At 41.2% G+C, this 25,326-nt stretch overlaps 1 protein-coding gene across 1 annotated transcript in view; it reads left to right on the top strand.

Annotated features, from left to right (window-relative positions):
* The window catches only part of LYPD6 (LY6/PLAUR domain containing 6), a 66,735-nt gene extending 45,034 nt beyond the window's left edge, over positions 1-21,701 (top strand). The window contains exons 2-5 of the mRNA XM_077829838.1: positions 277-465; positions 5,035-5,133; positions 15,236-15,366; positions 18,953-21,701. Coding sequence (XP_077685964.1) covers positions 348-465; positions 5,035-5,133; positions 15,236-15,366; positions 18,953-19,114 — 510 coding nt within the window. The 5' untranslated portion in view covers positions 277-347 and the 3' untranslated portion in view covers positions 19,115-21,701. The remainder of the gene's footprint in view (positions 1-276; positions 466-5,034; positions 5,134-15,235; positions 15,367-18,952) is intronic.
* The last annotated feature ends 3,625 nt before the right edge of the window (positions 21,702-25,326 follow it).

Below are 25,326 nucleotides of genomic sequence, written 5' to 3' on the forward strand. Positions count from 1 at the left end.
GGTCCCTGTGCCTCAGCTGAGAGAAGGGCTTGGAGGGCTGGGATGGACGGAAGGAGGGGGCAGAGGTGGTAGATCCACAACTACAGGGGAGGAGGGCTACTGCAGCTGTAGCCTTAGGGTGCAAGTAGAATTCTTTCCTGGCCCCTGCACAACTCCCTAGTGCCCAGCTTGGTTACTTGGGTTGTGTGCTGAGAGGAGGATTGGCCCTTGGATGGGCTGTCGAGACAGTAGCTGTAATATTTTCACTTTTCTTTGTTTTTCTTCTTTGTATCATAGGTGCATTTTTCTTCCAATTATAAAGAAAGCGTGCTCCCAAGAAACCCGTATGAGTGAGGCCCCGCTCTGCAATGGAATCCTGGCCTACCCTGGCCTGGGTTCTGCTACTTAGCCTGATTGCTGACTGTCTGAAAGCAGTTCAACCTAGAGACTTCACAGTGAAAGATATTATCTACCTTCATCCTTCAAGTAAGATTCATTTCACATGCTTAAAATAGGATGTCACTGTGCCAAGGCTTAAAGAAAAAACCCTGAATTCAGACAGCAGAAACATCGGGTAGTTTGAGCTCAGGAATATGTAGCTTTTTGTAATGTTAGCCTCTGCACTAAAGAAAGTAAGTTATTAAAATAGAAAGGAAGTATGTTTTATATGTGCGTACATACAATATACTTTGTGTCAGAAGAATATTTCTTGGTCAGTTTACATGACAACAAACGATTAAAAGCCAAACTACCTGTGCTATTGAAATGATATAATAAAGTTGACCAGACAGGTATCTTCAGGGATCTTCTAGGTCACCTCGCTCAATGTATACTTAGGGCTTGATCCTTCTGGAGTTCAGATGAAAGCTCTGCGATAGCAGCACTGAACAACTGGTAGGATGGCTGAATCTGATATTTTGTTACTGAGAGTCTAATAAGTGAAGTAAGCTACCGGGATTGGCATTACAGACTAATGGGATGGCAAAAACACTTTTGGCTAGTAGATGTCATGAGGCACTGAGCAGTTGGCCTTGGGATACTGTTTCCCAGTAAACTTAGGACACACTTTTCTAGCAGCATCTGATCATCATGGCTGTCTCTGCTCTCTGTTTCCTCTAAGTGCAGCTCTTCAGCACACTCAAGTAACTCACTACTTTTGGTAGTGAAAATGGCTGGTACACACATCATTGGCATTCACTGCTCATGTTGTGGTCCCACTCTGTCTGGCTCTGACACACCCATTTTATCGCCTGCTCACCATGTCTCCATTCAGTATGGCAGTGGAGGTTTGCTTACGTTGCTGAACATCTCTTGGTATTATAACGAGTACTATGTGGAAGCCTCCCTACCTCAGTGTGGAGAAATGTGAGTGCCAGGTGCTAGTCCTTGGTTCTCTAGATTTATTTCAGCAGTGCTCAATAGGCTGCAAGGTCTGTGCCATAAGTACCCAGGATTTGGCAAAGGGGATTAATGGGGGCGCTTGTTTATAATGTGAAGCTATCCTCAATGCTTACTGAGTATCTCATTCCCCAGTCTAGCATTGCACCTATGTTTCAATTCTACAGACTGTTAGGACAATTATTTTCTTTTACTAATGTGTGTAAATGGCAGACAGCTGAGGTAAGCGTAGTTCACTTTTATAGGCAACTTTTGTCCTTTGTGATAGACTCGTGGAAATAAAAACACAACTTACAGTGCTCAGGAAAGGTGCCACATTGATAGCCCTGGAGATTGAAGTCGACTGTTGATCACAGAACAGGTGCACCCCAAGCAACAGCAGTAGACGCCTGTTAATGTGGCCCTGCCTATACAGCTCAACCTTGTGAAGGCTCCGTCCTTCATCAAGGCCTGGGCTAAAATCTATTAAGTCAATGGAAAGACTCAGTGAGTTTGGATTAGGTCCTCAGTCTTTGATTTCTCTACGAAGAGCTCTCTGCCAACAATAGTTATTTATTTTTATTTTTTAATTTTTGGTGGCGTGACCACCTGTCCCTAGGAAATGGTTTAAGATCACTAATCTCCTTCACAGGGGCCAGGGAACAGCTGTCGGATGGCAATGACTTTGTTACCATTGACCAAGCCACACTGAAAGCATTCAGCTAGAGCTGAAAGGATGTTATCCCTGCAATTCCTCAGCCACTAAGTTGTTAATTTTCTGAGCCTCTGGTTTTTTTGATTGATTAAATGAGGTGAAGCTCATAGAGCTTGAGATTTTGTGAACTTCTTTCATGGGTTCTGGCTCTAGTGTGAGGTTGCAGTCCTTATGCCCATATAATTTAAATCCATTTGCCCCAAGGATGAGTCATGAAAAATAATGAGCCAGATCCTCAGATGGTGTCAATGGGCATAGAGTCAGTGAAGTCAGTGGAGCTGTGCCAATTTACACCAGCTAAAGGTCTGTTCCAATATCTGTTGAGCTAAAGGGAAGCCTATGTATTAGGAGCTAGAGGTGACTGAAAATCCCAACCCTTTTCAGGTTTCTTTTAATCAAAAGTTAAATTTTGAACAAAAACTATTATTGACAATTTTAAAAAAAAAATTCAACCAGCTCTGTTTAGAGGCAGAAGGGAGCTAGACTGGCACTAGAGGCTGCCCAATTTAGGACTCAGTTATGCAGATCTTACTTATTGTGGTTAGCAATTATTTAATCACTGTGATTATTCATTTAAGTGCTCACCGACATGAGCAAAGGTTGCACAACCAAGTCCTTAAGGCATTTCATTTCGATAGCAATATAAGATGCTGCATGTATTTTTTCATTAGTTTCTCAGTCTCATTGTATTTTTTTTCATTCTGCTTGCTCTGTGTTCCTTTTTCACCCAACTTTCCCCCCCTCACCCGCACTAAATGGAATCTGATGATGATCAACTTTGTGAGTCAAACTTTTGAACCCACACTTGTTCTAGTGGGTTTGAAATTAGGCAAAATGTGTTTGTGCACCCCTAACAAACATCTTTGTTGGAGAAATTTAGCCTTTTTTTTTTTTTTTAGTGTATGTTGAACAAAGACTAAATCTCCACAGTAGTCTTCCAAAGAAAGCTGGTACAAAGTGAACCACTGCTGACCAAGGGAGTTAATGGATGGATAAAGTTACAGGCAGTTACGGGGCACCGTGAGGTTGGTTTTTTCTTTAGAATCGCCCTTTCCTGAGGGACTGAGGCCTTATGTCCCGAAACACAGTCTATGGAGCTTATTAACTTCTGTGATCAAGAGCCAAATGAGATTCACTCACAGCTGTGGCAACAACTGTTCGAAACTTTATTTTACTCCAGTAGTGCTTTGAAGATAAAGAAAATACCATGCAGCTCAGGAACTTCCACAGTCTCTCCTTTTTGCTCACCTGTTTTATCAGATATAGTATTAGTTAATGGTCTACTACAAGAAACAGTGTTCACACACATGCGTCTAGCCACACATCTCTGTTGTCTAGAAGCTATTTCCAGAGAACCCTTCCTGCCTTTTGATATCCAGAGGAGCCATTTACTTTTTAAAATAAACCCCCCAATCCCTGGACACTTGTGAGATGAATATGTTTTGGGATGCTGGCCTGAAGACAGCCATAAAGAAGAGTTTGGAGTACTTTTGTGCTCTCATTTGGGTTGCTTGCCAAAACTGAATTAATAATCATTTCATAGGCAGATTTGTATTTTGCATATAGAGGAGAAAATCTATATTTTGTGACAGTCTCTGCTAATACAAATTGGCCTATGTTTTAATTTCAGAAGATTACATCTGGTCAGGTGCCATGTAATGCTTTCTGTCCAACAAAATCAAAGTTTAACACAGCATTTACCTAGACCTTTGCAAATAGGTGAGCTGCAGATTGTCTTAAACCTGCTCCCGGCCAATGGGAGCGCAGAGCCAGTGCTCGGGGTAGGGGCAGCATGCGGAGCCCTTTGGCCCCCCCACCTAGAAGCCAGACCTGCTGCTGGCCACTTCCAGGGCACAACACGGTGTCAGAACAGGTAGAGACTAGCCTGCCTTAGCTGGGCAGCACCACCGATGGGACTTTTATTGGCCTGGTCGGCGGTGCTAACCAGAGCCGCCGCAACCTAGTGCCTTGCATTCCGCAGTTTGAAAACCACTGCTTTAAATCATATAAGCTCTTTGGGCTTTGGGACAGACCAGCCTTCAGAGATGCATACCAACTCCATATAGGTTGGTATTCAAAGTACATTTGAGATCCAGGGACTGGCCACAGATTGTTGATTCAAGGGCCCCAAACACCTCTGTATAGGGTGTGCAGTGGTTACCTAGAGAGGAACTTTAGGAGTTTGGACTGGAACAGTGACTATAGAGGTGTTGTACTGAATCTTGCATTGGTTGCTTGAAATGAGATGGAGTGAAATTAATTTATACTATCCCCATTTTATTGCCCCACATAATGCCTTGGCTTTGTGCCAATTGTACATTTCACCTATTGTTCTTTGGTTAGTTTCTGGGCATTGTACTGAGAGATGGCAGCATCTGGAAAAATCCATTTACTTGGATTCATTTAGGATATATTGCAGAGGTCTTGCCAAGAGAGCACTTTAAAACTTTGTTTCACATTTGGCGAAATAACTTGTACTCTAGCAGATTACTGATAGCTGGAGGTTCAGCAAATTGATGTTTTCTCCATTTGGGAGATCAGTCGGCATTCAAAAGTGTGAGTGTATTTCCTCTGTGAGACCGATTTCAGAAGTATTTAGTCCAGCTGACGTTTTGTTAATAGTGATGATGGAGTAACAGTATTGAATACTGCTGTGAAATAATATTTGCTACAGAGAATGAGCAAATGCAATTACGGGGCTAGATCCCATACCTCTTATTCAGATGAAACTCCCCTGGAGGTCAGCTGTGGGCAATTTTCCTGAGTATGACTGTTTTACTGGGCCCTTGTACTTGTTCTTCCAGAATTTTAAAATCCAGAACAATTTATGATGGGGCTGAGGCACACATATCTAGCAGCAAATACATTTTTAAAAAAGAGTATTACCATGGTGCCTTTAAAAAGCATGGTACAGACTGGCTAAATGATCATCAGTTTAAATGAATTTTGTTTACATTTTTCAGCCACACCATATCCTGGTGGATTTAAATGTTTCACCTGTGAAAAGGCGGCAGACAATTATGAATGCAACCGATGGGCTCCAGATATCTATTGTCCAAAAGGTAAATTAGCTCCATGTTATCTGTTTAGATTAAATATGTTAAGGAAATGCCTAAGTATTCCCATTTAAGTGATAACATGCACAGGTATCCAACACCCGCCGTTACTGGAGGTTTATAAGAACAGGTTGGACAAACACCTGCCCGGGATGATCTATATATACTTAATCCTGCCTCAGCATAGGGTGATGGACTACCTGACCTCTCGAGGTCCCTTCCAGCCCTACATTTCAATGATCCTATGCTTTTCATTATTCTCCAAAAGTATTTGAATTCAGGTGATGGCTATTCATACCCGTAAGCCTCAATTATTGTAAGTAAGGTTGGTGGATGATACAAATGATGCATCCAACGCTCACACTTCCCTTTGCAGTAGATGGGTTTAGAGCTTTAATCGATCCCCATGTTCTCCCACAGCTGAAACAGAAATTAAGTGTCAGTGGGACGTAGGCTCCCAAGTATGTAAGTCACTTTTAGAAATGGGACTGTGATGAGGTGTTCACCCCACACCAGCCCTGAAGGGGTTATGGTGGTGCAGATGGGGCCAATTAAGCTTATAGGCCACACCTGGTGGAGAGTTTGGCATGATTGGAAATGACTACTGGCTAATAAAGCCCAGCTAGGGGAGAAGATGGATAAGGTATGAAACCAGGAAGTTCCCAGCAGAAAGGGGCTACAGTGTGGAAGCTGTCAGTCACTCTCTGGGGTTGGGAGGAAGGGGAGGAGGAAACCAAGGCTATGTCTACACTACGGACCTTACAGCGGCACAGCTGTACCAGTGCATCTGCGCTTCTGTAAGGTCTCCTGTGTAACCACTTTATGCCGGCGGGAGAGAGTTCTCCTGCCGGCATAATTAAACCACCCCGAGCAAGTGGTGGTAGGTATGTTGGCAGGAGAGCGTCTCCCACCGACAGCGCTGTCCACATGGGTGCTTTTGGTGGTGAAACTTATGTCGGTGAGGGGCGTGTTTTTCTTCAAACCCCTGACCAATAAAAGTTTTGTCAACAAAAGTGCTAGAGTAGACAAAGCCCTAGGGGGAGAGAGAGAAGCCCTGGGATCCTTGCCTACACCTAGAAAGGTGGAGAAAGCCTGTGGGAGGTGGGATAGTAAGCAACCCAAGGAAGAGCAGCAAGGTTAGAGATTGTGCAGACAGTGGCTGGAACTCGAAGTAGTGGGTGGGCCTGGGTGCCAGGGGAAGTGGCACAGGACCTGGCCTTGGACCGGAAGACACTCTGGAATGGCATGAAATGTAACAGAATCCTGTTTGGAGAGTGTGGAAAATATTTATTAATTTGCAAATGAGGCTTCTGTATTCTGCTGCGTTCCCTTAGAACACCAGGGAGCAACACTAAAAAAACCCACAAGAACTTTGGGAGGGAAAGTTTTGTTTCATACAAGGAAAAAGAACCAGTCTTGATTTGTTTGGGGGGGGGCGGGGTTATCATCCACCAGATAGTATATAATGAGAGAGTACTGTGCATAATTCTACTCAAAATGGCAAAACTCCCATAGAAAATCAACTAACATAAATTTGAATCAAACTAAAGCAGCTCAGATCTGGAGACCAGTTTTGGTCAGGTAGTAGAAATGATTTCTAGTTAGAGATAGTTGTGAGAATCTTTGAATCAAAGGTATACTCCACCTTTTGGAAAACTATTTATTTTTTAAAAATCTTGCCTCATTTCTAATTGTTCCCATTGGCCTGACATTGAGCACAGCGCAGAACCACAGATCTGCATACCTCTGAAATTTTGAAGTCTTTGAAATCCTGACAGGGATCCAAATTCTGTGGGTGCCCTTTCCTGCTTTTTATCTTCTCTTCATTCATTTTCTCTTCCGTGCTCTGAATGTCTCTCCTAATTCTCTCAATTAATTGCTTCCTGCTTTCATCTTTCATTTCTTGCCCATGCTGACATCCTTTATATAACATCACCTTCACACTCCATTTGTCTCTCATTGTTGCTCTTCCTCATTTTGTCTTGTGTTTGTGTGTTGGGAGAAATCCTTCTAGCCTTGGTGGGGCCATGTAGTCACATAGTTAGCCTGCCTAGCATGGGGAGCAGAGAGTGGGCTATGAAGAGATACCAGGGGACTGTGTACTACATGTGTACTACAGGCAATGCTTCATGGTTAAGGCTACGTTTTCATCATGGGTATTTTTAGTAAAAGTCATGGACAGGTCACGGGCAATAAACAAAAATTCACAGCCTGTGACCTGTCCATGACATCTACTATATACCTCTGACTAAAACTTGGGGACAGGAGGGGTGGCTTGGAGGAGCATCCTAGGGGGTGTGGCGGGTACTAGGGGGGCATGGCCTGGGGGTGTGTGGCAGGTGCTGGGGGAGGAGGGACGCCACAGCCTGAGGGGTGTGGCAGGTGCTTGGGTGGGGGGTTGGCGGGGCTGGGGCAGGTTCCCCGCCCGGCTCCTGGGAAGCAGCGACCTCCAGCTCCTAGCTCCATGTGCTGCCTCCATTCTGCTCTCCCCCAAACCCCGGTTCTGCAGCTCCCATTGGCTGGGAACTGTGGCCAGTGGGAGCTGTGGGGGTGGTGCCTGCGGGCAGAGCAAGGAGCTGAGGGAGGGGAGTTCCTGTAGCCCTTCTGGAGAGGTCCCCCCCCCCAGGTAAACACCGCCCTGCAGCCCAATCCCCAGCCCTAAGCTCCCGCCCACCCAAACTCCTGCTGCTGGGGGTGGGCCCAAGACTGCCCCAGCAGCAGCTGGTGAGACTGGCCCAGGGGCTGCCCGAGGTGCTCAGGTGGCTCCCGGGCCAGCTGCCTGGGTCGCTGCAGAAGTCACGGAGGTCATGGAAAGTCACGGAATCCGTGACTTCCATGACCTCTGTGACAAGCACAGAGCCTTATTCATGGTGTCTCTCTCCCCAGTGCTATTGAGAGAGGGACAGGCATGGCCAGGTGATCAACACTACACAGATCCACTGGCCAAGCATATCCTTCCCATATATAGGGGAAGCCCAAGGGTATAAACTATCATAGTCCAGCCACAGCAAAACAGGTGTGTGAGTATCCTCCACTTTGCTGCTAGATACCCGCACTGGTGTACGTCTTCCTCTAAAACCGGTACAAGTCCCCTTGACTAAGTCCATTTTCTTGAGCCATTCATAGGGGATCCAGATTTGGCCCTGACAGTTACTCATGAAACTGTTCAAAATAAAGGAGCTGCAGAGAGAAGTTTACAATGGTCAAGAAATATTGCTGACTGACCTTTTGCAACTGAATCTACAGAACTCAAGATGTAAGCAGCTGACGTTTTTGGAAAGCAGCCTTCATCTAGCCAGTTCTTTTCAATCGGCACTTAATATATATTTAATAATGTCCTTTAGCTTTCTCATCCAGCATCTTTCTGAATTATGTACCTAGATTTGGTGGTGATTGGCCCATTGCAAATGCCTTCCGTAGTTAGTGCTTTTCATGCATCTCCGAAACCAAAAGACAATAGTCCCAATAGCAAAGACCAGCCATCCTGTGTCCCTAGACTAAACCAAAGAGATGCAGGAAATCCTTCTGAATTTAATTTGTTTTTTTAAGAGTTTAAATTAATGTAACTTCAATAACAATGAAAGATCAGAACAGCTTGTGTCAAATGATGGCAATAGTAGCAGTTCCCACCCTGTTTTGGCAGGAATACACATTATTTTAAATAATTGACAATGATGATAGTGGCTAAAAACAATCTGCAGACTAGTCTATCAGACACAAAAGAATGACTGCAAGGCTTGCTTTCAATAAAAATGTTTCCCAGCTTCAAAGAATCACTGGTTCAGACATTAAAGGGAAGCCAATAGCTAGGCAATGCCAATTGCTTTCTTTTTGGAAATCATGTTTCCAGTGACTCTCTTTATTTCGTTAATCAGGCTCATGCAGACCAGCTTTTGATGGTATGTCTGTGAACTACTGTTGCTACTCTACCTTGTATTAAAGCTTGTTTGTTTTATCTGCTTTTAAAAATGCTTGTTTTCTCTTACATTTCACCACAGCAGGATCACTACGTATTTACAGAATATGGGATTTGGAGCCCGGAATCGACCAGGTGGAAATTCAAATCCATCTTTTTATCTTTAGAACAAAGAAGCCCAAATCTTCGTAGAATGGAGTTATCAGATAGCATTTTGCTCACATAGCATGGAGCATTTAGTCCTAAAACTATCAAGGTACATTGGGAACAGTGTACTTTGTAGCTGGACTTCAGCCTGAACCAAGCTCAGATTCACTATATGCTCTACTTTTTTTTATCTTCAGAGGCTGAGACAATGTCCTTGTGTGCCACCTCCCTATAGTGGCATTCTTTGGAATGAATGGAAAATAATAACCTAGACAGCACGGTGTTACTTTGGTGTTGGGCAGCAATGCATGCAACACACTCCATTTTACAGCTCTGGCTCTTTAAAGTGTTCCTGTCCTGCAGGTGATTTCCACTGCATTCTTGTAAGAAACAGCTCTCCTTTTCTGCAGAACAAGTAGAAAATTTAAAGGGCCAAGGCCAGAGTTGCTCTTTCTTTGGAAGAAGGAAGGAGTAGTTTCCATGAGCTGTTGCTTGCAGAAATGACAAGTATAACGTGCACTGGCATTTTTTATCTATGACCATGGATTTTGGAACAGATGCAAAGCAAAGAGATGGAACAAAGCAGAACAATTCACAGCTGACAAATAAAAAACAAGTGTAGCTTGTCTTGTTTTAGAGTAGCAGCCGTGTTAGTCTGTATTCGCAAAAAGAAAAGGAGGACTTGTGGCACCTTAGAGACTAACCAGTTTATTTGAGCATAAGCTTTCGTGACCTACAGCTCACTTCACCTTGGTTTTCTCTCCCCCCACCCCACTCTCCTGCTGGTAATAGCTCATCTTAAGTGATCACTCTCCTTACAATGTGTATGATAAACACCCATTTTTTTCATGGTCTGTGTGTATATAAATCTCCTCACTGTATTTTCCACTTTATGCACCCGATGAAGTGAGCTGTAGCTCACGAAAGCTTATGCTCAAATAAACTGGTTAGCCTCTAAGGTGCCACAAGTCCTCCTTTTCTTTTTGTCTTGTTTTGTTTTTTGTGTGGGGTTTTTTTTTTTTTGAGAGAAAGGGGGAGAGAGAAGCATTAATTCTGCTATCACTTAATACTGATTTTAAACTGGTGTAAATCTGTTGGTCCTGATTGTCTTCTAACACTATTGTAATTCAGGAATAACTCCACTGAGTCAGTCGAGTTACACTGGTGTTACTAAATGAATCAGTGCTATTGGCTTACATGAGTCAGAATCAGGCTGAAAACTTTACCAGTTCACATTGTAAGGAAAGTCAGATGTGATCTGTATTTGTTCCTTCTGGATGCAAAATCAGTGTCTGTGTTTGTTTGTTGGTTTGTTTTTGTTTTTTTATCTCCAACTTTCCAAGCAAATCATTTCAAAATAAACTAATTTATCAGTTTTTTTAAACAAACTGAAAGAAGAAAAAATAATTTCATGTCACAGTTCTAGTAAACAGGCCTAAAAATTTACCTTATAACTGAAAATTGATCCCCAGGCTAATTGTGAAGACCTGAAGTTATTTACTCATTCCATAGGTTGGTGATTTTATCTCGGGGGGGGGGGGGGGGGGGAGTAAAGTTGCAGCACCTCCTGCTCTGCAGTTATCTGAACCTTTTCTGGACTGCTTGTGTTATGTGACATTGCAAGATAAGAAAATTCTCGGTATTGCATTTAAAAAAATAATAGAAAATTTGTTTTAGTTAAATAGATATTTTAAAAAATTAAGTCACTTTCACAGGAGCTTAAATGCAAGAGTTACCATGGAAAGCACATTTCTGCATAACTAAAGATTAGTGCAGTGTATTATTAAAACATGAACAACCCCTGGAGTGAACATGAATGACTGACAGCAATTGCTAGAGTGCAGAAGAGTGCAGACTCATGCCTTAGCATTGTACATTAGCCTGCCCACTCTTCTGGGTAGGCCCATCTCAAGCACAGTGTGTTAGTTATCCAGTTCTGTTATGACCCAGCACTAGGAGTATTCCTGATATTCAGTTCCTGAATGGCTACTGAGCAGAGTCTGACAACTGAGGCAAACTGTTAAGTGGATAGGTGCCATCTGAAGCAGCGACATGGTTATGACTGTCAGATCCTGTATACATATTACATCTAAAAATCCTATGTTAAAAGCATGGTAAAACTGAAAGTCAAGCCCTCTCTGCTCCTATCCAACCTCCTAAAGCTCCTGCTTCCCTTCCCTTCTGCTACTGTCTAACAGACCCAAGCCCCAGCTCCTGTTCCCTCTTCTGCTGTCATCCAACACCACCCCTCCAGTGCCCCACCTCCTGCCCCCTTCACTTCTATGCCTGTTCAACTCCCCTGCACTCTGGCTTTTGTTGCCCTCCCCCACCACATCCCAGCCTCTGCCCCCTCTTCTTCTAGCCCATCCCCACTTAAATCCTGTCCCTCTCTCCCAAGACAGCTCCCTGTGCCCAACACCCCAGCAGCTCTCAGCAGCTGGGAGGAGCAATTGGAAGGAAATGCTTGCTCAGCACTTGAGGCTTCAGGATGCTCAGTCACTCTGTGGGGATAGACATATGCAGTCCAGTTGCTCATAGGAGCTGTGAGGGGATTGAGCATGCTCAGTGGAGATGGAGTCTTCGGAGAACTTGCTACCAAATTCTAACAAATGTCTACTGAGCATGTGCAAACGGAGATTTTCCAGAGGCTAGAACTTGATCAAATTTAGGCGAATTTTCATTGTGATGGCAAATGGCACAGCATGGAGGTGCCAGAGCTTGTTGACAGAATGGTTGAAAGAATTTCTCTTAACATGGACAAAACAGATTTTCCCCTAATCTTAATTATCTGAAATGACTGAAGCATTTTTGTTGAAACTTAAAAAAAAAAAAAAATACAGTTCTTTCTGAGGCAGACATCCAGCCTGGGAAATTTTAGCCTGAACTGTTTATAAACTTATAAGTCATTGCAAACGGGGTCATATAATGGAAAGTGTTGGGCAACCTTAACTATAGGTGGCAGTACGAGCTCCACCTTTAACTGAAGCTGTATTTAAAGAAACATTTTCAACTTCTAAATCATATATTATTTTTTTTAAATTCATTTTTTTGTACAACTTAAAATTTGGGTAAAATTTAACTTGATATGAGATGATCTTATAATTAAGGCAAGTATCTGGGAAACAGGAGAACTCTGTTCTTGGTTGTGTCACAGTTCCTACATTGCCTTGGACACCTTAGTGCCAAAGAGATGATGCACAGCTAAAGGACACTGACTCCATTATGTATTCTTCGATTATTTGGTTTAACTTTATGTAGTGGGCAGGCCCATCAGCCCATTTGCTTACCTGTGACCCCATCAGCTTCAGCATACCAAAGCTCTCACCTTCCCAAAGTATTAACTGTAATGTAGATTTATCTATTTCACTTTTACACTCATCTTTGCTCTGGGCTGCCTCTTGTCCTCTATATAAACCCAAGGTATGCCTTCATCTTATCAGCTGTGATCACTGCTCTTACCCTGCACTGGGAAAACAGGCAATATATAACAAAAGGCTAGAAAGCACAAAGAACATTACTTTACTTCAGTCCCTTGAGAGTGTTTTTGTATGCATGTATTTTGAATCCAGGGAAAAAAGACTTTTATTTGGGATGATAAGAGCATCTTCACTGGTGCATGTAGATGGAAGCTGGTAAATGCAAGCATTGCAATGCTTCTCTGTGAGAGCTCAATCTTGCAAGGTACTGAGCATGTCTTGAGAAGTGCCAGGTGTTCTCATTTGTCACCCAGGCACTCTGGTCCAGATCCTAAAAGGTACGTAGGTACCTGACTGCCATTGATTTTAATAGGTGTTAGGTGCCTTGGATGATCTGACCCTCAGTAATACTTAAACACAGTTTGTTGCTCACTAAGGAGCTGATTCTCCAAGCTGCAGAGCCCCTGAATTCCAACTGACTTCAACAGGATTTCAGGGTGATCCTCACCTTGCAGGAGATGTTCATGACCTAAGAAGTATTTATGAAAGAGAGGAAGGGTAGGTCTCATATGACACACAAATGCACATATCTCACTGGTTATGACCTAGAATATTTTCAAAAAAACGACGTAAAATATTGTTCCTTATCAAACTTTTTCAGCCCAAAGTAAGTCTGTGAATCACAATGAAACCCCTATTAAAGAGAGCCAGTGGGTGCATTATATTGGGGTGTCTTCTAGAAACATGGAATTGTAAATGGGTTTCAGCTGATATGTATAAAGGGTGAACTTCATCCCTGTGCAGAGGGGCAGCACGGGCTCTGTGCAACAGATAAGGTTTATGTGAGGCTAAAGTGGTACATGCATAGGCCTTGTTCTGTTGCTTTATTGGGAATGGATTTTACTCTAGAGGCCCAATCCTGTGAGGTGCTGAGGTATTAAATGGCACCTAACTCCCATTGATTTCAATAAGATTTAGGTGCCTAAATATCTTTGAGGATCTGGGCCTGAGTGCTTTCAAGTCCAGTCACCTTCAGTGGGAGTAGGGAGCGCTCAACATCTGATAAAATTAGGCTCTGACCTCTTAGTAGAATATATATTAAAAGTCTTGCATTTGTAGTGACTGTAGATTTAAGCAAAGGCAGTCTGTTAGATCATCGTCAGAGATCTGAAATGCTCAAGTCTGTTTGTCATGGGTATCACCACTCAAGTTCAGAGCTGGCCAAACTTATGACAAACATCTGGTATTTTTATTGCCCGTGTTAACTAATAACACATTTGTTCAATAATCCTTCTCTTTGTAGTTGATGAATACCTAAAAAGGGAAAAGTTTGAAAGACTCTCTTCCAGTTAAAGATAACAGCTGCACAAGAACATCCACTTTAATTTAATTACACATTTTTTTTCCCCCATGACAGCAGGCAGGATGTTCATCACTACCTACCAAGCAGGACATAAAAATGAGAAAAAACGTTTCCTCTGTTTATATTATTTTGCTATCATCTTACAGAAATAGGAAATCAGAGCCCAGTGGCTTTCTGTTCCCTTTGTAGTTGAAGACAATTATGATTTTTTAAATCACTCACACAATGGTTTACATTTTCAGAGCATTTAAAAAACATTAGCTAGTTCAGCATTTCCAAAAGGGTGGGGTACAGCTTCCTGTGGGGGTGGGAGAAGGGTGCAAAGGACTGGCCAGGGGGAAGGGAAGGCGTAGAAGATGTATAAATTGAGATGTGAAGGTGTTTAACACCCTCGCCCCTAGTGGGAATAGTGGAGGATGTCATTGACTTCATTACAGTTTGGGAAACATAGAGCTAGTTAATCCTCATAAGTTCCCTGTATGGTAGGGAAGTGCATTAATCACCATTTTATAGGTGCAGAAATTGAGGTATGGAGATGCTAAGTGACTTGCCCAAGAGTACACAGCTAGCTGGTGGCAGAGCCAGGATTAGAAGACAGGCATTCCTGACCACCGGTTCAGTCCTCTGTCTAGATTATGGACTATGGGAAGGATGACTCGCATTTGCAGAGATCTCAATCATGAGGAAGGAAAGCATGTACATGAAGTTAGTGGAAGAGAATCTTTAAACCCATATACATTGATGTTAAGGGGCATGAAAGGTCAGCTTTAGGGACAAAACGTGAATGGCGAATTCCTGCAATTGGTGTGAATTTAATACTTTTTTTTTTAGCTAGCAGTGCTATAAACTAGGGATGGTCCTGAGCTATTGATTTTTAGACTTGGATCCATATTGAAATGCTCAGAGTCTGGAAGTCTCTTTAGTTCACCCATGATATTTGGATCCATATCTAGATATGACTAGATGACCTCTCTTCCAACCCTAATCTTCTATGACTCTATCATATGGATCAAAACTTTAAAAGTTTCAGAGATGTTTGAGATCTGAGGAGCTGTATAAGAGCTTACAGCACTAGTGTGTATATATTTACACTTTGATCTAGGATAGGAATTTGGTATATTTCTTCCATTTTTTTGTCTTTGCCATGACTTTCTTTACTTACTGATTGCATCCATATTTCCAGAATGTGATCACAACTACTCTATGAAGTATGAATTATAAATAGAATTTGTCCAAACCCAAACATGCTTTTCTCTCTCTTTCTAGGGACAAGATATTGCTACACTCAACACATATTGGAAGCTGGTGGAGAAAGTATATCTGTCACTAAGCGCTGTGTGCCACTGGAGGACTGTTTGTCTACTGGATGCATAGATTCAAAACATGAAGGCCACAAGGTTAGGAGCAAAAGCTATCTGCTTTGGTAAAAACTGTGCAGAAATCTTCTGCTCTTAGCCAGAAGTCTGACACACACAACAGGTGGAACGACATCACCAAAATCGTAATGTCTCTATTTTTGATCAGTCCTTTGCTATATTCATGTTGCTTTGTTTCATAGAAAAAAGGGAAGTGATCCTTTTAAGCATTAGGTGAAGAGGATTATGGGCTAACTCCTGCTCCCACTGATGTTAGTGATTTAAGTGAATTTGGTCCGTGTTAAATAATGAGAGCATATAATTTGCATGAACTCTGCAGAGCTAGGCAAAATCTATTAACATTCCCCTTACAAATACAGGAGCAAATCCTGAAATCCTTAGTCAGGTTTTACGCAGTGACAAAACTCCCTTTTCTCAGGCAAAGGAAACTTTGTCTGAGTAAAAATTGGTAATAACTGAGGAAGGATTTGGGCCAGTATGTATATATACAGATTGAAAAGTGTGAAAACATAAACACAGGAAAGAGTAACATCATCCCACTCTCCTTGAGGAATTAAAATGTTGGGTCCACAAGACGAAAGACAGGGACATGGCTAGACGTTTTTGATGGTATGTTAAAGACCCACTGGTACTGCAGGAAAGAGAACCATTCTAATGAATTTAAAAAAAACAACAACATTTTGCTTATACTATTATACTTCCTGATTTTCTCAGCCCAGTTAGTTTTAATGAGTGGGGACATTGTCCTGTGAAGTGTTTTTGTACCCTCACCAATGTAGGGCATTGGTGATAGGTGAAAGGGCACTGGCCAGTCAGTAATCATGCAGTGACTTATTTATTCCATACATGAGCTGGATCTTCTAATTTTATCAGGAATGGGTTATTTTAAAAGGCTGTTTTATTGAAAAATAAGTCAAGATTTCAAACTCCTGACACATTTCAAAAGTAGGTTCCAGTCAGATATTCCTATGAGTAACCAACCAAGCTCTGTTCCCTGTGGTATTCTAGCAATTTAGGGCCATAGCATTCCCTCCTGCCTGGGCCACATGAAGATCTGTGAAGTTCTCCTACACATTTGAGTCAACAGTGTGCCCTTGTTGCCAAGAAGGCCAATGGCATTTTGGGATGTATAAGTAGGGGCATTGCCAGCAGATCGAGGGACATGATGGTTCCCCTCTATTCGACATTGGTAAGGCCTCATCTAGAGTACTGTGTCCAGTTTTGGTCCCCACACTACAAGAAGGATGTGGAAAAATTGGAAAGAGTCCAGCAGAGGGCAACAAAAAATGATTAGGGGACTGGAACACATGACTTATGAGGAGAGGCTGAGGGAACTGGGGATGTTTAGTCTGCAGAAGAGAAGAATGAGGGGGGATTTGATAGCTGGTTTCAACTACCTGAAAGGGGGTTCCAGAGAAGATGGCTCTAGACTGTTCTCAGTGGTAGCAGATGACAGAACAAGGAGTAATGGTCTCAAGTTGCAGTGGGGGAAATTTAGGTTGGATATTAGGAAAAACTTTTTCACTCTGAGGGTGGTGAAACACTGGAATGTGTTACCTAGGGAGGTGGTGGAGTCTCCTTCCCTAGAAGTTTTTAAGGTCAGGCTTGACAAAGCCCTGGCTGGGATGATTTAGTCGGGGATCGGTCCTGCTTTGAACAGGGGGTTGGACTAGATGACCTCCTGAGGTCCCTTCCAACCCTGATATTCTATGATTATCACTTGATGGTGAGCGACAAAAGAAGCAGGGGTAAACCAGTGGCTCCCCCACTATTCGCAGGGGCCTGTGCCATCTGTGCGAAGGCCATGTTCCTCTTCACCTGTTCCTTCCCCCGCCTCTCTTTTGGCCCATGTCACTACTGTTTCTGCAGGAACTATGCTGGCATGGGCTGGTGACCAAAAAGCACTCCTCCAGCCCCCAAAGAGAGGAGGAAATGAGAATGTTAATGTTGACTGGATAAGTTTTCCCAAATGACATTAAATATTGATACATCATGCAGTAGACCCAGGAAGGAATTATTCGCTCCCTCTGCAAGGAGAAGTAACTTACTGTAGCCTTGAAAAGGGTGCAACTTACTTTTACCTGTTGCCTGGCCAGATCAGTGGATGATGCCTGAAAGTGGGGGGAAGCCACTCCCTCACGTCCCCCACACCTGACTCACTTGTTCTTGGTGGCATGCAACTCCTCTGTCCCCTGAGCCAAGTTCCTGACTGGTCCTACATGTCCATCCATAGTCATATGGAACCAAAGCACAATCTTCCCTGAAATGTTCACTTGCAGTAACGCCTGCTGTATCTGGGTATGTGTCAGTCACTGGCACCAACTTTATGCTCCTTTTTTTTAACAGGGGATACTGGACAGGAATCAACACCCCCTGAAATGTTGTGGTGTTTCCACTAGGCGACACTCGTCATGCGGGCCTTGCAGGGTAGTTAAAAATCCCATATGCTCATTTCTATCTATTATCCTATGCTAGCATTCAGTAATTCTAGGACACAACTGAGTGATATACCTTAAATGCGCCCCTTCCCATTTACACTTCCAGCATTCAGGTCAGTTAAGATGCGTGGTGTCCAATGTACTTAGTTAATATTTCTGAATGTTGCTCTCAAATGTGACCGGTTGGTAACATTTAAAATCTTTTATCACTAACTGTTGTGGAACCAAACTTCTAATTCTCTCTGCCCTTGAACTCTTAATAACTAAAGAGAGTTGCTTGGGTAATTAAACTCCAAGACAGATTATGGTGGTGATCCTCCAAGACAAAAACACAAGATAAACTTTATACATGGGATTGGGAGCAGTCCCACTGAAGCTGAATTTACTTTACACACCTTATAAGTATTCTTTATGCTGCCAGAATGGTGTAAAGGGGCCTTAATGAAACTGAGAATTCAGGCCTTTGAATAGTATTTATTCCCAATAGGCTGTATACGTAGAACATGTATCTTTGTGTATTTAATTCTCCAGTATTATATTAGCCTAGATATCAGGTGATGGGTACCTAGAAAGGCCTAGATAAATTCATGATTAATTTCTGAAAGTTATGCTACATATCGCATCGACTCTGCTGTAAGCATACAGCCAAAATGGGTATTATTTTTTAAATGGCTTACTCTGAAAAAAAGTATATTTGTTTTAAACTGAATGCTACGGCCCTCCCTATAGCAGACATCACTTGTCCAGGCCACGCATCTGTCCTAGACAACTCTCTTGACCACCTGACCGCGTGCCAGACCCCAAATTGCTATTCTTAACACCTTAATACTATCCTAGACAAATTCAGTGTCTCCAGGCCTCTCCAGAATAAGGAGGGGTGACTGTTGTTATTTGTATTGCAGTAGTCCCTAGGAACCCCTGCAGAGATTGGGACACCATTGTGCCAGTCACTGTACAATCATGGAATAAGAGACCGTCTCCACACCTAAGAGCTTACAATGTAAATGGAAAGACAGACAAAGAGTTGGGGGCAGGGATATAACATACAAGCAGAATGACCGATGTGATGGTTTGCAAACATCATGATAAATCCACTCATTAGTCTGAGGTACTGAGGTATCTTCAAAAGTGGAATAACTCTGGTTACTGAACAGTTTTATTTCTTTCAGATCTGCACTTCCTGCTGTGAAGGAAATATCTGTAACTTGCCATTACCCAGAAATGCAACTGATGCAATATTTGCAACGACATCCCCTATAAATCAGACAAAAAGACTTTCCCAACATATATCAATAATAACGTCATGTCTCCTGTTGGTATTTACTTCATAGCGATGTCATATGGTGCCATTTGTATAGTTGGAAAAGCTCAACTGGATGAAAACCTTAGTATCGATATATGACCTTATCTTAATATATGTTCAAAATCTTAGTATTTCAACAACATTCCCAAAATTTTAATTTCTTCTTGATTTTTTTTTGTTAATTTTGGTTAGTACTGCACCTAAATGTTCCTGAAGTGTATTCTCCTGAAGGGGAGAATAATCCAATTGTTTTCACTTAATATTTTGAGTAGAAACACATTTGAAATATTTTCAAAGCTAGTGGGTCGCCCATATACACTGGTACAAAGAATATTCTAGAAATTTGTCTTCTCTCTGTGAAGTGGTAATATTTGTTAAAGATATATTATGCAGCTTATTTGAAGCTCTCTCATGAAGAGGTATTTATTTACTGATTCCAACAGAATAATTTGATTCTCATATCAATCTTTGGCACCTTCCTGATTTGTTTGGAAACCTCACAGTAGCTAATCTAACCTTTCAGCTCTCGTCGCCTGCCCTGTCATTTTGTTGCACACCACAAACTTCCATTGGATCTGCTGCTTCTTTCACTTACAGTGATGTAAATCAGGAGTAACTCCATTGAGGTCAATAGAGTTACACCAGTATAAAAGTAGTTAGAGGAGAATTGGGCCCAATGGGAGATTGTGAACAGGCTTCAGCTGTTCACAAATGCCTTCTCTAAAGCAGTCCATCAACAGCGAAAATGTTTTTTTTCTTCATGAGAACCCAGAGGGGAAAAAGAAACCTTCACGTCCGACTTTTAAAATGTTTGTTTGGATGTGGTGCTGAGCATGGTGGTGTTACCTGTTGTAAAAACTCATCTATTCTATAAAGAATGACATCATACAACCTTTTGTAAGTCAAGCCTGAGACCTTAGTTTTTTAAGCTTTATTGATCGAAACATGGGCTCAAATACAACCAGCCAGCTTTAGTCTAAGAGGGGAAAATGTATATTAAAAGCTATTTGAAAGCCTCCTGTGGAATATGATGGTGCATGGCAAGGCAGCACAGCTCATAGTGCTTCACAATTTTATTTCTTTTTACAGGTAGGTGCCCAGTCCTTCAAGGTCCTTAACACTGACTCTAATTTAGCAAAGCGCTTAAGCACATGCTTACCTTTAAGCACGTAAGAAGTCCCATTGAACTCACTGTGTTTGGGAACAACCACATAGACATATTCTGGCCTGAGTCCATGCATGCCAGTCCCAGTGATGTCATTGGGGTATGGACACTAAGAGTGAGAATAAGATATAGCTTGCCTAAATTCAACTTTTATGACAATATTTTTAAATACCGTTGGAGACAGAATTTAGAATTAAATTACTACTAAATTAAGGACTGATCCAGCAATGTTCCCACTCTCCAAATTCCTGTTGACTTCAGTGAGAATTATACATCCCAAACAACTGCAGGACTATGCCTGAGGTTTTACATTTAAAAGTATATATCAAAATGTATAAAACTGTTTAGCCACATGGCAAGAAACACATTGGAGTGCATGATTGTACTCTGACAAAGAAAGGCTAGTAAAACGTCATTTATTTCTAATGTTTACTCCTGGTATATAGGGTGAAACTTTTAATAGTCTTGGCTATAATTTTGGCACCAACTGTTGTGTATGTCACTTGTAAATCATTTATACAATATTTATTTTTGTATGGTATGATTAGAATCTAATGTATTGTTTAAAAAAAAAAACATTCTTAAGAACAATTTACCCTAATAGGATAGTTGTTTTAAGATTGGGTAAAACTGTAATATATACTGTGATAATTTATAATATTTTGCACCAATGTTGAAAAAAGATTAACTTGCTTTACAAGGTCAGTAGTAAATTAAAGTTTCCCTCACTGGTTTAACTTAAAACTAAAGAAAAAACTGGGTGGAATTTTGATAGATTGTACAACCGTGTAATTTTCCATGTAAGTGTTTTTGAGCTATTTTTGGTTAGCAAGAATCAACTGATAACTTGCACTTAATCAAATTACAATACAGGTTTATGCTCCGAGGCTTATGTAGTGAAATGTATTATAAAGAGGGAGGAAATATTGCTGGAATCCAAGTGCTCTGTAAAAAATCTTTGATAAGAAGGTACCTTCTAAAGGGCATAAAAATTGTCCACAAACACTAATCCGGTAGAGTTTCTTCGAAATATCAATAATATGTAGACACTACTGAGCCCAGTAAGCAATGCTCTTGTCTTAAGCTACCGTTCAGATCGACGGGCAGCAGTTGATCCAGCGGGGGTCGATTTATTGCGTCTAGTATAGACGTGATAAATCAACCGCCGATCGCTCTAGCGTGTACTCCACCTCAACAAAAAATGCACAGTGATGACACCGTGGTAAGTAGATCTAAGTACGTCGACTTCAGCTACGTTATTCATATAGCTGAAGTTACATAACTTAGATCGATTCTCTCCCTTGCCGCCATAGTGTAGACCAGCCCTTAGTTGTAATGATCAGTGGCTTCTTTTGGGCTACACATCTGTACTATTTAGGATTGTGTGAAAGATTTTTTTTATGGGAAAATTGCAAAACCTCACAATTCATCTGAACCCTTCCTCCGCATGCCCCACATATTTTTGAGGGGTTGGAGAACTTTTACTTGTGTGAAAATTCAGATATTTTTACACATTTCAGTGTGAAAATTGAGCTTTACCCCTTTTTTAAAAAAAAATAATTAATTTTACTTACAAATAAAACTGCGTGAAAGTTGGCCCATTTTCATTCACAAATGGTCATGTTCTTGGTCAAAAACCATGGAATTTCAGTGTTTTCGTCGAGTTGCATCATTTTTATGGTATTGCAGTAAAATATGTGGATCTCTAATTTGAGTGACCATCTCAACAATCCCTGGTATTAATTACAAGGGTGGTTGCAATCTGCTATTTTTATGCAAGGGAGGCATGTCATTTGGGCTCCTGGTGAGTTAATGGTGTGGCCTGCAGTTGCACAAAGTTTGGCCCCCTCTTGAGTAGACTTTCTTAGGTTATTAAAGCCCAATCCTGTGAGCTGCTCTGCACCCTCAACTCCCATTGGCATTAGGGCTGCATAGGTCAGCCACTGAGATTGCAAGAGTAGTCTCCCTACATGTAAGCTGTATCTCTATATTTAATACTTTTCCTGTAGACATTACGTTTTTGATGCTTGATTAACTGGGTGATATTTTTAGGTTACTGCTGAAGCTTCACCAAATGTAACCAACATTTTGATGAGCTAGATGAGTAGAACCATCTTGACTATACTGCGATAGTGTCTATCTTTTTTTACTAGGGAGGGATTATGTTTTATTAGTAGTAAAGCATTTAAAAATGGTTTGTACCTACCATTTGTACAGTTAAATGACATATGGCCAAATTCTGGGTGTGTCTGTGCAGATGCACTCATAGGCAAGCAGGCCCTGGGAGCCTCTCCCCAGTGGCATATATAGCTCAGTCCCTATGCAGACCTCATATCAAGGGAGTGCTAGACTGAGACATGGCTTGTGAACCCAGTAGTGCTCTCCAGCCATTGAAGGTACAAGGCTGTGTCAAGGCACATACTCACCTTTCCAAAGCAACAGGTACAGCCACTGTAATCATGTTCTCCAGCACCAACCCAAGCTATTCTGATGGTTTCATCATTGCATAGATAGAATGATTCAGGCTACTTCTACTTTGCAGCTCCATCTCCTCTAACCTCATCCCCATCAGTGCATTGCAGGTGTGCAAGGACCTGTCTTGCCCTTAAAAGGAGAAGTTGGAACTGTCAAATGAAGTTGCTACCAGTTCTGTTATATACAGTTACAGGGGGGTTGGTCAACAAATAAGTCAATGTTACTGGGACTGTACAGTGTGGGAGATAATAGTTATAATAGTTTTAAAAAAATTAAATTCTCTGAAAACAATGTTTACGGAGACTCTGTGCATAATTCTCCTCTTTGCCCCAAACTCTTAGTGCACCAGCCAATCTGTGGATGTAGTATGATATTTTAATAGCACACAAATGTTAGATTCTACATATTTATTTTTAGGCTCTGAACAACATATCATCTTTTTAAATATCTGATTTTTAAATGTTGTAAATTTTGTACATAGTGCAAATAAATGAGGTTTTAAATATAAAGGTTGACCTATTTGTCTGATAATCTGTATGTATTTTAAATTGTTTTGATAATTCCAGCTCTTCCACTAGGTTCTCTACCTCTCTTCCTCCTCCTCTTAGAAAATAATTGCAAACTTTCTTTTGTCCTTCGTTAGCTTCTTTTAGGTCCCATTAGCAAAGGAAGAACCTTTGAAGTCAAGAACTACATTCATTGCTCCCACAGAAAGAAGTGCCCATGAGTCTGATCCATTTCCTACTAAACCTCATGTGAAACTTTTCCTTGATTTCAGTGGATGCTGGGTTGGATCCTATATATTTATCCTCTGGCACTCGCTAAGAGAAGTCCATGGTAGTTCCATGCACAGAATACCAGCAGGATTGGGACATAAGTGTTCCAGTGTATGAGTATATTCCGTTGAGGTCAGTAATCTTCCTTCTCATGAAAATAGTTGAAGGATGTAGCCTGTCAGTTATTCCTCCCAGGTAATTTTTGTTACTTGTAGGTTTAGGAGGAACTGCAACCATGCCAGGTTTCCAACAAGAAATCCCATATTAAGCAGTGAGTAGCTTGTGTTCTTACTGCTGTTGACATTAATTAAAATTCAGCATATAATAAAAAAGTGAATGAGGTAGTATAAAATAGGCTTGGAAGGATTAGATTTTTAATAGTAAATGTCAGTAAACATCAATTTCTCTGCACACACACAAACCAATGAAAAAATATTTCCATCGATGATAACAGAAATTTAGAGATGCCACAGTAAGAAAAATGCTGCTTGAGAACTTATTAGAGTTTGTTTTAAGGATATTTACTTGGTATATTTTGACATGCAATGGTGACAAGTTGTGTTTTAGTGTTTATAAAGTTTTAACTTTTTGAATCTCAACATCTACTGTCTTCAAGTAATTGTTGTCAGATCCTTCAATACCTGAACCCCCTTCAATTTCCCACAGCTGTGAAAATTTAAATTGGTAAAAATGGAAAAAAATGCTTAAAAATAAACATTGATCTTATCAATTGAAATTACAAAGAAAATTGAATTCTGCCAAGCCTAAAATGAGTCTAATTTGTAATTGTTGTGTAGCTATTTCCTGCTTTCTTGATAAATTGTAATTTTCTAAACAGAGGGCCTAATTCTTCTCTCTCACCAGTTTAACACCAGTATACCTTTCTGTTGCTTTCATGTAGTTACTTCCGATTTATATCCTTATGAGCTCTGATTCAATTGAAAAAACGTCAGACACCTAAAGAACTAATTCAGACTTAAACTTCCTGTGAAGCTGATGCACACAGTTTACATCTGTTTGCTCAGAAGATACTGTATATTCTGTGCTTTCTCATTAAAGTTTCAATTTACAGAAGTAATTTTAGCTGATTTTCCTAGATTCATTTTTGTACCATAAAAGAAACATTTTGTTCTAAACTGGAAATACAAGATTTTTCAATAGATTTTTGTTAAGGCTGTGGTGTGACCAGGCAGCCAGTAACTCTGTAGACTATCTTGATAGCGTCCTGAAATTGCTTTGAGAAAGCACTACTCTCATATGGACATGAAATATAAACAAAATTCCCCAGACATTTATGAGGGTTCTTATCAGCAATGGTATTCCTTAGATGTCCCATAGAAATGTATAGGCCTCTTAAAAAAATTAACTACCTAGTCTATGTAGCTGAAAGTAATCTGAGATAGAAAAAAAAATAAAGACGGTTAATGAAACAGTTTATCGGTCTCTCTTACCCATTTAAACATGTTGTCTCCGGTCTGTAATAACTATTTAGGGTCTGGAGAGAGAAATGCTAAGACTACCCAAAGCTCACTTATCAAACCCAAACAAATAAATGTCCTGTTTGCAATACAGTGAGTCTGCTTAAACGTGAAATCCCTGAAGAAAGAGAGTGGTGAGAGTCAACAGGGAATCACTGTTATATAATGCAGAGTTTCCAGACATCCCCTCCAGAGAGTGATCTTATGAAAAATACCAAGCGTTTTATATATGTTTCCTATAAATGGGTTTTAATACAGGGTAGGGGGAGGTTCCCCTTCTTTTCTGGTATAGTTTCCAACAATAATAGGACTCTAGCAGTTCAAGGTTGCTGTTGGCATGGTTTCC

Source organism: Eretmochelys imbricata, chromosome 11, assembly GCF_965152235.1.
Source record: "Eretmochelys imbricata isolate rEreImb1 chromosome 11, rEreImb1.hap1, whole genome shotgun sequence".
Taxonomy (NCBI): domain Eukaryota; kingdom Metazoa; phylum Chordata; order Testudines; family Cheloniidae; genus Eretmochelys; species Eretmochelys imbricata.